General features: G+C 31.1%; 2 protein-coding genes across 4 annotated transcripts; both read left to right on the plus strand.

Annotated features, from left to right (window-relative positions):
- The first annotated feature begins 1,012 nt into the window (after positions 1 to 1,012).
- On the plus strand, positions 1,013 to 4,038 carry LOC105634294 (DNAse I-like superfamily protein). The gene is made up of 8 exons (XM_020679247.3): positions 1,013 to 1,118; positions 1,225 to 1,409; positions 1,599 to 1,703; positions 1,794 to 2,139; positions 2,370 to 2,554; positions 3,167 to 3,275; positions 3,372 to 3,523; positions 3,629 to 4,038. Exons 1-8 carry the CDS (start codon positions 1,092 to 1,094, stop codon positions 3,870 to 3,872), a joined length of 1,353 nt encoding a protein of 450 aa, XP_020534906.1. The 5' UTR covers positions 1,013 to 1,091; the 3' UTR covers positions 3,873 to 4,038.
- Positions 4,039 to 5,455: 1,417 nt separating this feature from the next.
- On the plus strand, positions 5,456 to 11,851 carry CYCJ18 (cyclin J18). 3 transcript variants are annotated; one of them, XM_012216990.4, is made up of 10 exons: positions 5,456 to 5,628; positions 5,725 to 5,801; positions 6,034 to 6,133; positions 6,213 to 6,311; positions 6,399 to 6,416; positions 6,496 to 6,566; positions 6,688 to 6,814; positions 6,916 to 6,976; positions 10,585 to 10,709; positions 11,569 to 11,851. In XM_012216990.4, exons 1-9 carry the CDS (start codon positions 5,557 to 5,559, stop codon positions 10,662 to 10,664), a joined length of 705 nt encoding a protein of 234 aa, XP_012072380.1. In that variant the 5' UTR covers positions 5,456 to 5,556; the 3' UTR covers positions 10,665 to 10,709; positions 11,569 to 11,851. The 3 variants fall into 3 exon arrangements, with proteins under 3 accessions (XP_012072380.1, XP_020534907.1, XP_089572113.1); XM_020679248.3 differs by lacking the exon at positions 11,569 to 11,851 and adding an exon at positions 11,071 to 11,528; XM_089715987.1 differs by lacking the exon at positions 11,569 to 11,851 and having other exon boundaries at positions 8,778 to 11,057.
- Positions 11,852 to 15,269: the final 3,418 nt, after the last annotated feature.

Here is a 15,269-nt window from a genome sequence, read left to right on the forward strand (position 1 = left end):
GAAATAATAATACAATACAAGCAAAATTAGACTTAGTTTAGTAAGCTAATAACACATATAATAATTTATGATATGCAATGAAGTTTTCAGTTTTTACTTTTCAAAAAAAAAAAAAAAATCTATACCCTGTCAGAACAACAATTTAATAATAACACCACCACAAATTATAAATATATAGATGATATATTTGAGTTTATTTATTTATATATATACATATAAATATTGAAAAATATAAAAAATTAACTGAAGAATATAACAGTGTAATGGAGATATAATATAAAAACAAAAATATATATCTTTTTCAAAAAAAAAACTATATATTTAAAAAAATATAAGAATACAATAATAATTTTTCCATTAAAACAAAACACGAACTACAGCCACGGAAACTTCAAATGATTCGTATCTAAACACCAAAAGCTATTGGGATTCGGCATTTGCCACTTCTTAAACTAACAATAGAAATTAAATTGGATAAAAAAAAAAGAGAAGAAAAGAAAAACCACATAGGACAAGAAAAATATAAATTAAATTGTCAAATTGCCATGTCAGAAAAAGCACCAATAGTTATTTGATGAATAGATATTATGTTTTTATTTTATTTTAATCATATGGACCCTATCCCTCCTCCACTTGCATTCCCCTGCCATAAACAAATCTTGAAAATATATCTTTCAAATCAAAATCAGTCCAACCCGCAAACACATATTAAATAAATAAGAAAAAAAAAAAAGCCTGCAAAGAGAAATTAAAAAACAGAAGAAAAGAGACCAGGGTTTTCTTTCTTTGCTCTTCTCTTTTTTTCTTGTTTTAATTGGTGAAAAAAGGCTTTTAAGTTATTAGGTAAAAATTAATTAATAGAATGCATCATCATCCACGTCACAGTAAGTGCTTCTTCCCTCCAACTTGCAGGAGTCTCTCTCTGCATTACTCATATCTATCTATCTATCTATCTATCTCTCTGCCATTTCTTTTTATCTGTTTTGGCATTCTCTATCTAACCCTTTTCTCTACTCATCTTCTTCTTTGATCTTCTTCTTCAACCTCTCCCCTCCCCTCCTTCTCTCTCTCTCTCTGTTTATGTTATCACCATGCCAGGCGGAGCAGACCACGGAGAAGTACTTTCTAAGATCTCTTTCTTTCTTCATTTCTTTTGCCATGCATATATATAAACATATACATGTCACTTTAGAATATATTATTTATATATGTATATATGTATAGGTGATCTGGCCAAGATTGGTAGCTAACAAGATTTTGAGAAAGAGATTGGCAAGTAACAACTTTGTTGCTGATTTTCCAAGCAACACAGAACGTAACAATTTGCTTGCTATTCAAAACATGGGTCAACCTTCTTTGAGCGCTGACACCATCCTTAATCATCAACGAGACTCACTGAATAACTACAAGTAAGTGTATTAAGACTCTGTTTACGATTGGTACATTAAAAATATCGTTTAAGTGTTTTAATCTCAAAAATTTTTAAATTGTGAAATAATATTTGTATTTATATTTTCAATATTAATATGCCAAACAAACTCTAATTTGATCAATTATGCAACTACAATGTATAAATTCATAAATATTTCTTTGTGAAGGGTTTTCGTTAGCACGTGGAATGTTGGTGGAATTGCACCAAATGAGGATTTGGATATGGAGGATTGGCTAGATACTCCAAATATTTGTGACATATATGTCCTTGGGTACGTATTATAAATTAGAATATATGTTCATAATGGAGAAATAATTAAGTTATATTGATTTTCTTAACATATAATAATAATTATAAACAGGTTTCAAGAGATTGTGCCTCTAAAAGCATCGAATATTCTTGGTTCAGAAAATAGCAAGATTTCAATGAAATGGAATTCATTGATTCGAAAAGCTTTGAACAAAAAGATTAACCATCATCATCCTCCTCAAGAGAAAAGAAAAAACCTAATAGTGTCTCCGATTAAAGACGACGATGATCTGGCAATTCAAAGAAGCAATACACCTCAAGAATTTAGATGTATCATTAGCAAGCAAATGGTTGGAATACTAATATCGGTTTGGGTTCGAAGCGATCTTCTTCCTTATATAAGACATCCTAGTGTCTCCTGTGTTGGCTGTGGCATCATGGGTTGCCTAGGAAATAAGGTAATAATATTAATTAACAATTTATATAATACCCTAATCCATGATTAAGCTATAATTGCACTAGGTCATATTTGTGTCCACATGCACAGCCACATAATTTCACGTACTTGAGGAAGATGATTATGATCAGATAGTAATTTATGACTATATATATGCCATTTTAAATAAATTAGACAAAACATAGAGTAATTTTGATGCTAATTATTGTTTAATTATGGTTTAATTTGCAGGGTTCAGTGTCAGTTAGATTTCAGTTACAAGGAACTAGCTTCTGCTTTGTTTGCAGTCATCTAGCATCAGGAGGTAGAGAAGGAGATGAGAAACATAGAAACTCTGATGTGTCGGAAATCTTATCGCGAACAACATTCCCTAGAGGGCCTTCACTTGACTTGCCGCGAAAAATACTAGATCATGAGTATGTGAAAAATTAATTACTAATTACAATAATTAATTAGAATTATAATATATATTAATATTTTTGTTGATTATTTGCAAGTTGAAACCGTCCAAAACCAATTTGTTATTATGTTAATATACCTTCTTAATCAATGATTATTCAACAGTTGGTCTCACTACTAACCATGGATATAACACATCGCTATTACAATAAACTAATGAGATTAATAATTAATAATATTTAATTATTTGGTAGTTTTAACTTTGAAGTTGTCGACTTAGGGACTCCAATTAATTTTTTTAATGATTAATTATATTATGCTAATGACCTTCTATAATTAAATATAAATTAAGTAGTTGTTGAAAGAATTGAAAACAAGGTATGTTTTTTGAAATAGTGGGTAGCTTAAACCGTCTGAAAGGGATGATTTTCCAAGCTTGGTAAACCTGTCTTTACTTGTTTATATCAAGTTGCACTTTTTAAAATAAACAAAGTCCAAAAATTTTTTTAAGCCATAAAAGGCTACTTGGATTAATATATACAAAATGTTAGCATATATTATCCTGTTAATTAAAGAGAAAAAGCATACTTGGTGATGTATATATGCTAATCTTTTTTGAATTGGTGCAGCCGTGTAATCTTGCTTGGAGATTTGAATTATAGAATTTCGCTGCCAGAAGCAACTACTCGATCGTTGGTAGATAGAAAGGAATGGAATACCTTATTAGAAAATGATCAGGTATAATAATATTTACTAAGTTATATATAATAATTGATAATTGGATTAAAATTCGTATTTATATATTTTTCTTTTTTTTTTTTAATTGAAATGAAGCTAAAGATGGAGCTCATGAGTGGTCAAGCATTTGAAGGATGGCATGAAGGAACGATTAAATTTGCTCCGACTTACAAATATTTTCCGAATTCTAATGTGTACTTCGGATGTGTAGAAGGCAAAAAAGGCGAAAAATGGCGTGCTCCGGCATGGTATTGACATTTAGAAGAAAAAAAAAAAAAGGAAAAGAAAATTGATAATTCATTGATGAACAGCATAGTATAAATATATTTTAACATTTTAATTACTCGATATAGGTGTGACCGGATTATTTGGTACGGGGAGGGATTAAAGCAAAATTTATATGCCAGAGGTGAAGCAGATTTTTCCGATCATAGACCGGTGAAGGCAATCTTTTCAGCTGAAGTTGAAGAATTACAGACATTGAAAGAACTTCAACAATTCTTCCTATCGGAGAGGTTTGATCAATTAACAAACAAGCTTGAGATTTCATCCGCCGACAAGTTTCTATGTCAAAACAGATTAAGCTTCAAAATATAAATTAATATATAGAGTTGTGTAATGTATAATTAATTAAATTAAAAATATATATATATACAGAAGGGTAAGAAAAAGAAAATTAAACAATTAATAAGTAATTATGGTGATGAGTGTACAGTAGTGGTGGTTTTCTTGTTCTCCATGTTTTTCTGTGGGGAAGGAGTTGTCTTAGTCATCCTCTTCATTTTCAATGGATTATTATAGTATTATCAGATGGTGAGATTAATTATTATAATTAAATTAAATGATTTTTTTTTTTATCTAATAACTATCTTCCAAAATTAATTGACCAATCTAATGCTTCCAATTAGGGTGTGGTATGCTAACCTCCATACATGCATGTGACTGGCCGGTTAATTACATCCAAATTCCAATGATTAGTGCAGTTTAAGAATCTAATTGATATTCTAATCTCAACCAATAAGCCTTAATTAAGAAAATAAAGAAATAAAAATGTATAAACAGAGAATACAAGACAAACAATCAATTGAGTGGGTCTTAAATTCTTAATTGATGTAAACTTTTGGGGCCATGAACCCTTGATTCCTTCTCAACCCTTGCAATAATGAAGACAATTTATTATTCTGGATAAATTTATGTCTGTTTTTAGCTTTCAATTCAACTCTAAAATTCGAATAACCCGTCCATCTCTCTTTGAAATATGGGCGCTTATGGTTTTGTTGGTGCTTGAAATGATTTTATCTCCTGAACTCAATCACTTAATACTATTACACTTCATTTATTTTTTTTTTGAGAATTTTTTTTTATATTTATATAATTTAAAATATATTGTTTAGACATATATTTATTGTTGAATATCATATTATTAATGAAAATAAAATTTATAATTTTCACTGGGAGTTGTCCTGTTAGCAATTCAAATTGAGGGTGGTGAAGAAGTAAAATAGCATGTGATTAATGTAATAATGGAATCTCTATCATTTATAAACGATATTTTCATTTTTCCCGCATAAGAAAATGACATGAACTTCATCTTAATTAAATACTTTTAAGTTTACTGATAAATGGTATAAAGAGAAGTAATTATTTATAACTTTATAGTAATACAAAATAATTATTAATAATTTTATGACTTGATATGTTAAAAATTTAACAATAGATTGAGCGATTTTTAGCACATGTTGCTCCCATTTCAATTCATCGAGCTAAGATTAATCAAGTGCTGAATCAATTTATTAAGAATCAAATATTTCACTGAGTATTTACTCTATCATTCGATTAATATTTAGTCTATTAAACTCTCACTTCACTTAGAAGAGAAGAGTTTCAACTATTGATTACAACACTTGTTGGTATCAATCATTAATGTGATTGACATTGAAAATATAGTTTGAGTCGAGAAGTCAATTTAGACAAAATAAATCTTCTATTAAGTAACGTATAAAATGTTATAGAAAACGGCCTGTAATTTTGATACCCTCGTCGTTTGCGAAAGATAAGGATAACTCAGGAACCAAACGACAGGAAGAAATTTCGTTTAATATGTATAATCCAATCAAAGGAAGCCCCTTATCAAATCCAACGTGTTAGCAGATCAAACTAGGAGAGCCCAAGTCCGCGACTCTAATAACAAATTCAAAGAACTCCCGCTAAAAAGCCATCATCCAAATTTCGAAGTCCACAGCTCACATTGTGTTGGTTCGTTTTCGGCTTGAAAGAGAAGATGTGGAAGAACAACGACCGCTCTTCCAATCTTCGCCTGTTAGCTGTGGAATTCCTTATTGAATCTGCTCATGTCAGTATAAACATCAAATACTCGTATTTTCAATTTTTGTTCACTCTACAATTTACGTATTTGAGTTTTTTGATGGCTAAAAATTTGAAATCGTAGCAACTAAAAGTTACTCCAATCGTCAAATACACCGCATTATCCCTATTTGCTGATCGATTCCATCCTTCTCTCTCCAGGTACTATTTTGTTATAAAGATTTATATCTACAATTTATTTTGAAGTTTAAGGTGAATTATGCGAAATAATGGTGAATTTATCAGGTTTAATTTGTTAATAAGGGAAAATTTCCAGGAATCATTATATTTGGCCAATTATACTTCTTCTATGATTGTTGATGTTGTTTTTGTACTTCATTTTTGAATTGGGGATTTAGATTTATTGGTAATTTCTCTGCATTTACCTGTAAAGGTTCGTAGGCCAACACGACAAGGGAAACTGGCTTTTGCATCCCTTAACAGAGAGCAATCTGCAGTTATTTGCACTCGTTTCTATGTGGATTTCCAGCAAAGTGAGCAAGTCACTACGGCTTTGAATTTCGTTGTCCTCGAGCCTTGCGTATTAGTAACCATATCAATCTTGTTTATTAGATACATGATTCTCGTCCTTTTTCTGTCAAAATGTTGAAGAACTTGAGTGACAAGAGCATTAGAGAACAACATTTTACATCCCGAGACTTCTTGGAAGCGGTAAACTAGTTATCCTCTATTAAGCTTTAAGGATTTGTTTTCTCTTAATTGTCATTTACTTGAGTGGTTAACTAGGCCATTGTACAGGAGGTGCTCTTCTTGCAGGTAAATCCTATAGAATTATTGAGGTTTCTTGTGCAACTTTAATTTCAAATCAGATGGTTAAAATATTGGAGTTTTTAAGGTTCTGAATTATGAGATTGGTGCTGGAAATATTGCTTTTGCTTTCCTTGAAGACCTCCTAGCTCAATTCAGGTAACTTTCTTTAATTAAGATGTCAAAGTCTAAAAGATCAAGTTTGATGTTAATTAATGTTTGTTCAAATGCTTGACTAGTGTTAACCAAGTGCTTGGTTTTCTGTATCTTTTGAGTTCAGGGCAGTGGCAAAGGTTGGGGAATTTGTCAATATTGAAGCATGCATGGATATCATGGATCTTCTTTATGAAAAGGAAAAGACATCAATTCTTTATTGTTCTCCTCGTTCTCTTGCTGCATCCACATTGGCATGTTTTCTTATCCCCTTTTTATTTTCTGGTGGAGAAAGTTTACATATAGCTTCTTCTTGTTCCTCTGGCAAGACGTAATAAATTTCAATTTCTTCCAGGTTGCTTCATATGTTATTGCTGTTCCTAAACAGAGATGGAAATTTCCTGTTCTTCCTTGGGGTAAGATTCATTTCTAAGTGCGCCGGTTTTATTTTCTGTATTTCAAAATTGAACAAACAAAGACATCTTTGTAACTGTCAACTAAATATTTGGGCTAATTGGTCTACTTTTCCCTCAAGGAGGCAGAGCACTCAATTTGATAACATTTCTATTCACTTTCCTTTTCAGTGTCCTTAGACATTGAGTATAGACGTCAATGTAGACTTTGGTTCGGTATTTTGATGTGCTTGAACATAAAAAAAATAAAATAAAATAAAACATTCAATCTAGTGCATCCTTTAGTTGGGGTATATTGATCCTTTTTCTCCATTCTTGCTGATTTGAACTTCGAAGTTATAGCTTGTTTATAGGATGCACTTTTACTGAAATGAAATTTAGACCTCGTCGCTAGTTACAAGTTAGGCAGTGTAATATCCGCAAACCTAAGCAGTCTTCCAATTCAAAACTTCTTATGCTTTAGGCATCTGTTTCGATTGAAGACACTTTTCTACTGTCGTGGTCCTAAATCCTGACGGAACAATTGGAGTGAGGTGATAAGGCAGAATACCATGGCTCTTCTGTGATCTTGTCTTTTTTGGTATTGTAAACGATCTACTTGTGTGCAGCAATTAGCCAATTCCATTCCTCGGCTATGCTAGCGCTAGTTTCAGAATAGGAGCACATTGTGATGCTTTACTTTCAAGGAATTTTGGGGCTGAGCGAGTTTAGTTCAGTTTTTAATATATACGATTCAGTTTCAGTCTTAACGGAAAACAACTGAAATATTTTTCAATTGGCTTTGATGTTTATTAAGCCAAAAATCAGGGAAACTAAACTAAAGTTAACGAACCAAATCGGTTCGTTCTATTTAAAAATGGGTTTGGTTTGATTTTTATTTAGAAAGCTTTTTGGTTATTCAGTTAGTGTTGATTTGGTTCAGTCTGAACCAAACCTACGGAATGTTCTGTCCTGGACAAGATATTTGCCAAAAAAAAGTCTCTAACTCTGTATAAAAAATATATGGTGCATACGTTTTGGTCCTCATTCTTTTCTTTTTTATCTTTTTTAAAGTCTACAACCGGTATTTTTTGGCTCTATAGATTCCCAGAAATGGTCTTCAAATAATTACGTTGCCAGGTTAAGTATAGTACCATAATTTGAAGATAACGTAGATCTAGTTCAGTAGATGATTTGCAATTTTTTCTTTATCCAGTTAGACATCATTTGGGCTCGAAGTTTGTGTCCCACATTGAGCCCTAATGCCTAATGTTAATTAGGCCGGCTTTTGTTATTGGGCCATGATACCAATTAAAGGAGGAGCTAAAGAAGCTTTGAGCATCAAAGCTTCCCATATTTGATCATATCACTTTTAGCTGTCACTGAACCACTCGTTGACCTTCACTCAGTCGTATATTCCAAAATCTTGCTAGACAAGAGCAAAGCAATTTCTAATTTTCTTGCCCTAGCAAACTGGATACTTGCTTTTCTTTAATACAGTCATCTTTGATCTTTTAGCCAAAAAGATTGACTACTGACTACTGGCCATATCAGATCATCGATCTGGTGGTCCGCCACTGTAGCACTTGTGGACTGTAGTCCATGTACAATTTGTACATGATCCATACAAAATCACCGCTGACACCATATCAGTATAAGCTCATTGTCAATTTCTATGTAGCTTTCTCGAATTCTTTGGTGGACTACAGGCTGTATCCAAATTCCACAGTGCCTAAATTTATGGGCCCCTATCCTAATTTCTTTTCTTTAAATTGACCTCTCCACTTGTGAACCGGAATACTGATACTAATATATGAATGAACAGGTCCAAATCTTCTGTACTTTGATTCCTACAGTGAACTTATTTGCTTACAATATGACATATGTCTCACGTGCATGCATCATATTTAGCCTCTGATGAGACAAAAATACCAATGGAGACGTGCAAGCTTTGTATCAGACTAGAGAGAATGCGACCAGAGTATCTATATTGTAGAGGTCATATCGTATTTGAGATTGAAGAACAATAACTTATTCAGATTTTAGATCATTTCATTTTGGACGGTTCTATTTGATGGGTCACCAATCAATCACACTTGAGAAGACAATGTTATTTTTCATACTCTCATGCGTGCAAGGGTATTTCAGGCATTGAATCAGTACATTTTATCTAATTAGTGTTTGTGATTATATTCCCATATTGGAGACCATACATACAGAATCATTTTCATCTTCGTCGGTGTTGTTTTGTAATTTAATTAATTTTTTATAGCTACAAATTACTGCCACAAGTGTTTTTTTATGCTTTCAACATACAATGAGTCAAGTTTTGCTTAAGATATATGCACACAATAGGAAGTGACTTGAATGATCGCCGAAACCATATGATCCACCAGTCCTGAATGGTCCCCTCTTTTTTTGCACTAGGTGATCTCTTTCCACACTGGATTTATCTTTGATTTAATAGGTAGGTGAGGTTTGTGGCAGTTTCTGTTTAGGTGTCCCTTCACCAGTACCCAGCAGTCAATATGATATAACAGATCTATTTTGTAAATTTAGTAGCCAGGCTGTATAGAATTTTCATGTTTTCATGGAAACAGAAACTCAAGATGTAAAGATTTACCGAGTGAAAATATACCATGGATATGGAATCGGGAGTTGTATGATTAAGGTGGGTGATGATGGTAGGAGGGGATTTCTTCAACAGGCTGTCTGTGACTCTGTGTATAGATCAGTATTTTATCCAATGAGAACAAACCTAATATTTGATATTTGATGCTAGCAGGATGATCATATAACATAATAGAAGGTGGGGCTCCAATCGGACCCACTGTCGCTCATTTTTAGTTATCTTACTTTCAAGGAAGATTGACGCTCTTCTTGCTTTGCTCCCTACTCTACCCAGTTGTTGGGTCCTTCCTGTATTTCTACTTAAAATAATTGTTATCATTGGTCTGTGTTTTTCTGGTACTCAGTTGTTTGCTTCCTGCATTATTTTTCTATTTTTCTTGTTTTGTTGATTATCCTTTTTTCTCCTGCTTCTATATCTAGCAATCTATCTATACTGACACGGATATGAGTCTTATATACATGTGTTTGAAGTGTGAACATTGAACATTGATTAAACGAAGATTATTCATTTGTTCAATGATTATATAATACTTGTACTAATATTTTATTGAGAAAAAAAAAATTGTCATAAGGGCGTAGTTGTAAAGGTTTGTTTTATTTGGCTAAAAATCTTTTTTTCATACCAAACTTGAATATAGTCACAAGCCTAATCAATCTGTCTTTGCTAAATGATCTTTATTAAAAATTTTCTAATACATCATAATTAATAACTCATCATGACTAGTAGTTTACTAGATTGAGTTACTGTCTTAACTACATTGGGTGGACTCCACCATGAATAATTGTTTTGTTCCTTATCCATTTAAATTACAGGAAGTAGATACGTGTTAGCCTCCACGTGTGGAAACTTCCACAATTTGCTAGTACCTAGTAGCCATCAAATATGTTAGCATGCGAAGACTTTTAAAATTTTGATTGATTTATTTACAGGAATGGTTGATATATGATATTCTCCAACAGAGATAGGAAGCATTAATTGACAGTTTTGTTGGTGGATGCAGTGAAGTTTGTTTCTTCATTCAAAGAAGAGGATGTTGTAGAAATTGTCAGAGACATTCTTAAGCATGTGTTCGAGCCTTGATGTTTGCCAAATACAAAATATTGCAACAGAAGACATTGATTTCAGGTGTGTCTTCAACTCCATTAAAAATATAATTTTTTTTTTAAATGGAGGATATTCTGAAGGGTTAAAACTTTTAAATCTCATGCATTGTAAAATAGATCATTGACCTTTACTGTTAGGACTACTGGTCCAATGATTAAGTGAACACTTGAATTAACCTTTGCAAGGCAAATTAAAGCTTACAGATTATGTGTTTCTTATGTTTTGTAAAAGAGGGACATAGAAGACACAATTTGTGGAAAAGATGATGGGACCTTAATTTTTCTAAATCAAGAAGTTATTTTTCAAACATATTTGTGGCTTTTGATGGTCAAGCACAAGCGCAATTAATTTCTAATGGGAATTAAAGTTGTACTCTTTTTAGTGAGCTTTTTACAGTGGATTCTATTGGAGGGGGAAAAAAGAAAGGGAAATGCAGACATTTAATGTCCCTTTGGATTCCGATAATGGAGCTTGGAGAAATTAGTGGCCAAGAAGAAAAAAAAAAGGTTTGGATACAAGTGGTTGATCTCTGATTATTCTATTATCTTGGGGTGATATGATTTTAGAGGGCCAGACTTATAATTGAGGACTCCAACTCCAATATAACAAGTGAAGAATGGAGCAGAGTCAACTTATATCCAGCCATGCCAAGTCTTTCCAATTTCACATGGTCCTGTTTTTTGTTTTTTTAGCATGCTTTTTGTTCAAATGTCCTTTTACTCGCATTTCAACACATTATTAAATGAGATTTTTCCGCAAGCCAAATCTTAGTAAGTGAATATATGTTAGTCTAAATCTCAAAGAATTCACAATTAAAATGAATATTCATGTAATGTTTTTTTTTTTTTTTTTCAATGATGACGTTTTCTTTTATAAACAGTTACATATGATACACGGTATTGAGAGAATTTGGGTCCAGCCTCTAGTGGGGTTCAAGCTTTGCCGAGGGTTGATCTTGTACGAGTTTCTTTCTAGTTGAGGTGAATTTATTCTGCATCTCTCTCCATATATAGATAATGTATATATGTATACATGTAGAATCAAAATGGTAGACACGAGTCTCTGCACCGACATGTATGTTTCTGTAAGGTCCACCACACGGGGGTGGACTCTTGATTCGTTCTCAGATATCTTACTTTTATTGTCTGTGTCAAGAAAGCACAACTTCCAGCTCCCAAAAGGCATTATTTAATTTATTTTAAAAGAGAAATCTTTATAAAGTGGACATAAAAAAAAAAAAAAAAAAAAAAAAAAAGAGAAATTTTTGAAAGGAGAAGGATATATTAAGAATTAAATCTCCAATCTCGATATTATTAGGTGATTATTCTGAGGGTAACTTTCAAAAGTTTTTTCCTAAAGTGTATGGCAATTTAGCAATCTCATTAGTGAAAAATATAAATGACTTTATCCCTATCTAGTTTCAATTTTTGACATTAAACAATGTCAATCCTGAAGCTATGCAGCAGGAATATAGACTTAAAGCTATGAAGTATGAATATGGACATAAATGAGATCATATGATTGTCATATTTATTTGGCTAAATGTACAGATCGACTCTTCAATTTTATAGAATTACTGGCACTTTCAATTTTTATATCGATTTATTATATTTTAATTTGTAAAATTATACTTATAGAACATTTTAAACACTTCAACTTATAAAAATTATATTTATTAAATGCTTATAAAATATATAATAATTGTAAAAATTGTTATTTAATAACTTATGTTAAAAGATGTATAAATTATTTCACTTATTTGAATAATGAATAGAATATCTTGATATCGAAAATTTTATAAATTTGTTCTGCAATTTTGCAAAGTTAAAAGTTTTCAATACTAAAAGGTCTATTGAATTAATTTGAAAGTACAAACATACATCAAAAACTAACTGTTGGTTTTTTTCTTTTTGAGAAAAAAGCAATGATTCGCTGGCAACTTAATTTGTGAATTAATTATGGGCGTGTTAGGTGTGTGAAGTACACCAATTAAGGAATTAAAATGGATTTGATCTGACTTCTAGACCGTGGGTTGAATCCACGACAAACGCTTTATCAATTGTGCAATTAAAGTAAATTTGAGTAGAGAAAATTATAAAGAGAGTTTGATTAATTGAAAAAATAAATTGAATTTGATTACTTGTATTGAAATAAAAGCTTGTAGTTACAGAAAGTGTAAATAAACTGATCTTAGGAGAAATAAAGATAATGCTTTGAAAATTAAATTGATTGACTCGTTGGAGAATTTGATTGATTGTTGAGTTCATCGGAGAATTTGGTTGTGCCTTTTTTGAGGTTCCTTTGTTATTTTTATAAGCTTCGCAGGTGGTTACTAAAAGAATTCACTAACGCACCCTTGCTCTTTTTATAAGCTTCGCAGTTGGTTACCAAAAGGATTCACTAACGCATGTTTCCATTAGTTCCTTTGGTGTCCCAACCTTCCTATACGTGAACAATCGTTTGATGAGTGCTCTTTTTGTTTACTTGCACCCCATGTTTTTATTCTCTCTTTCTTTTAATTAATTAATTAACTAATTAATAAAAATTAATTAATCAATTCTGAAAAATACAAAATGTTTCGACACTAATATATGAATACATATATATGTTTAAAAAAACCTAAAATTTTTTCCCTCTATTCTTTTGCCTTTTTTGTTGGTTGACTTAAAAACTTCGGGTGTAGGTGGATGTCTATCGTTAACCAGGCAATATATGTACAATTGAATCCATGACTCATATGACAAGAATTTTTAAATATTGAATTCTCCAAACATTCCTCATATTAGTTCAATGGGAATATATATATATATATATAAACTTTGACAAATAATGTTTTTTTCTTTTTTAAAGTTAGAAATAAAAATCTGTTAATTTTAACACTTTTTGGCCTTTCATAATAATTTAAGAATGATTAAATCATCTTAAATCTTAAAAAAAGTATTTAACTAAACAAGGATAAAATTAAGTGAAAATAAAAAGGTTAAAAAAATATCAAAATTAACCGAACAAATACAGTACAAATGTACCAATTGAACTTATTGTTATGTGTAAACACTCATTTTCTAGCGTACAATTAAGTAGTTACAACGCGACATTTGCTTATCTTATAAATTCACTAATCATCACATTTAAGGGACGTTAATTAATTAAGATTTAAGGTTAAACAAAACCAGCTAATGTGTTGTTTTTGTTTAAGGTCAAATATCTTTTAACTGTATCGGCTAATAATAACCAAACCAACCCCACATCTACTTGGTCGGAAATTCGAACTACTTTTCTCCTCCCACTAAAGGCAAAGGTCAGGTTGGTACGTACACACTACACAGGGGTTCACTTCTTATGTGGACAATGTATCTTCTATAGATAAGCCCTTGTCCAACATTATCCTTTTCACATCTACAACTGGATTGTCAAAATTAAGGTATTTATTTGCAAATTATTTTTTTTTTAATTCAATCATATCGTATAACATGATATTATACAATAGACGAGTCTGAAATTTATGTCAACACAAATATTAGATGTTTCATGCATTAAATCGATTTTTTTTTTTTTAATCATATCTTTGGTTGAATTGCTGAATTTCTACTTTTCCATGACTTGGAAGACAAATTTTCTCTTTTGGTTTGGTTGAAAGACTCCAATGCCTAAGTACTAACATGATAATACCTTTTTAATATGAAAGGAAAGGATAACAAGACACTACCTTGTATATACAATAATTATAAAATGATGCCAAAATCTTATGAGTTGCACATTTTTTGATACCAGGTAATGCCCAAGATATTGAAACTTGTAACATTGACATTATTCACAAAGTGACTTTACAAAATTCTTCTTAATAATGATCATATTGTTTGTGCATACATTAATACATTCTTCATTGATATCATCTTTTTCAACATTCAAGAGCTTTAATAATTACACCTTCCGTCCACAAATATAAATGTTTAAAGTGTGTTATACGGTAATTAATAAAGTAATTAATTTTTTTAAATTATAAAAAAAAATCATTAATTTGATTAAATTACTCTATCTCACATAACAATTAATTAATCACTCTTTAATATTTTTAAAATAACTTATATTTGTGGATAAAAAAATGACTTATATTTATTCTGTTATTCCTATTTATGCACTTGTAATCTTCATTAATTCCTTTTTAAAATTTTATTGTATAATCATATCTCCAAAGAAAATAAAAGTGGTTGGCATATATACATTAAGTATTATGTTAGGATAGAAGTTGATGGATGATTAGGTGGTAGGAAGAACAGTAATTAAAGCGTTTCTAGATACTTAATCCTATATTCCAATATCCCTTCTCAAACGATTGGTTATATAGAAAAGATAACAAATGAGGACCCATCTGAAATTTTCCTTGGCACTGATCTAATCAAAGATGGCATCTTTTTTTCTATGATTGTTATGATTAATATTGAAAATAATATTGGGGCCCATGAATTATGCTTACTATGGCCAACTATTGAATTATAGTTCCTTTGTCCTTGTCTTACCCCTTAGTTTTCAAAATGCCTGTATATCGTTTGAATTTTCAGCAGCTCTTTTATTAATTTCAGT

The sequence above is a fragment of the Jatropha curcas genome, chromosome 11, assembly GCF_041381405.1.
Source record: "Jatropha curcas cultivar XTBG-Jc1 chromosome 11, XTBG_Jcur_1.0, whole genome shotgun sequence".
NCBI classification, from domain to species: Eukaryota; Viridiplantae; Streptophyta; class Magnoliopsida; order Malpighiales; family Euphorbiaceae; genus Jatropha; species Jatropha curcas.

Bases quoted from the DNA above. Each gene is read 5' to 3' on its own strand.
- LOC105634294 (XM_020679247.3), top strand. From the start codon at position 1,092: ATGCCAGGCGGAGCAGACCACGGAGAA. The intron at 1,119-1,224 runs GTACTTTCTAAG...ATATATGTATAG, and splicing joins GCGGAGCAGACCACGGAGAA to GTGATCTGGCCAAGATTGGT. The intron at 3,276-3,371 runs GTATAATAATAT...ATTGAAATGAAG, and splicing joins CCTTATTAGAAAATGATCAG to CTAAAGATGGAGCTCATGAG.
- CYCJ18 (XM_089715987.1), top strand. From the start codon at position 5,557: ATGTGGAAGAACAACGACCGCTCTTCCAATCTTCGCCTGTTAGCTGTG. The intron at 6,815-6,915 runs GCATGTTTTCTT...AATTTCTTCCAG, and splicing joins CTCTTGCTGCATCCACATTG to GTTGCTTCATATGTTATTGC. The intron at 6,977-8,777 runs GTAAGATTCATT...ATGAATGAACAG, and splicing joins ATTTCCTGTTCTTCCTTGGG to GTCCAAATCTTCTGTACTTT.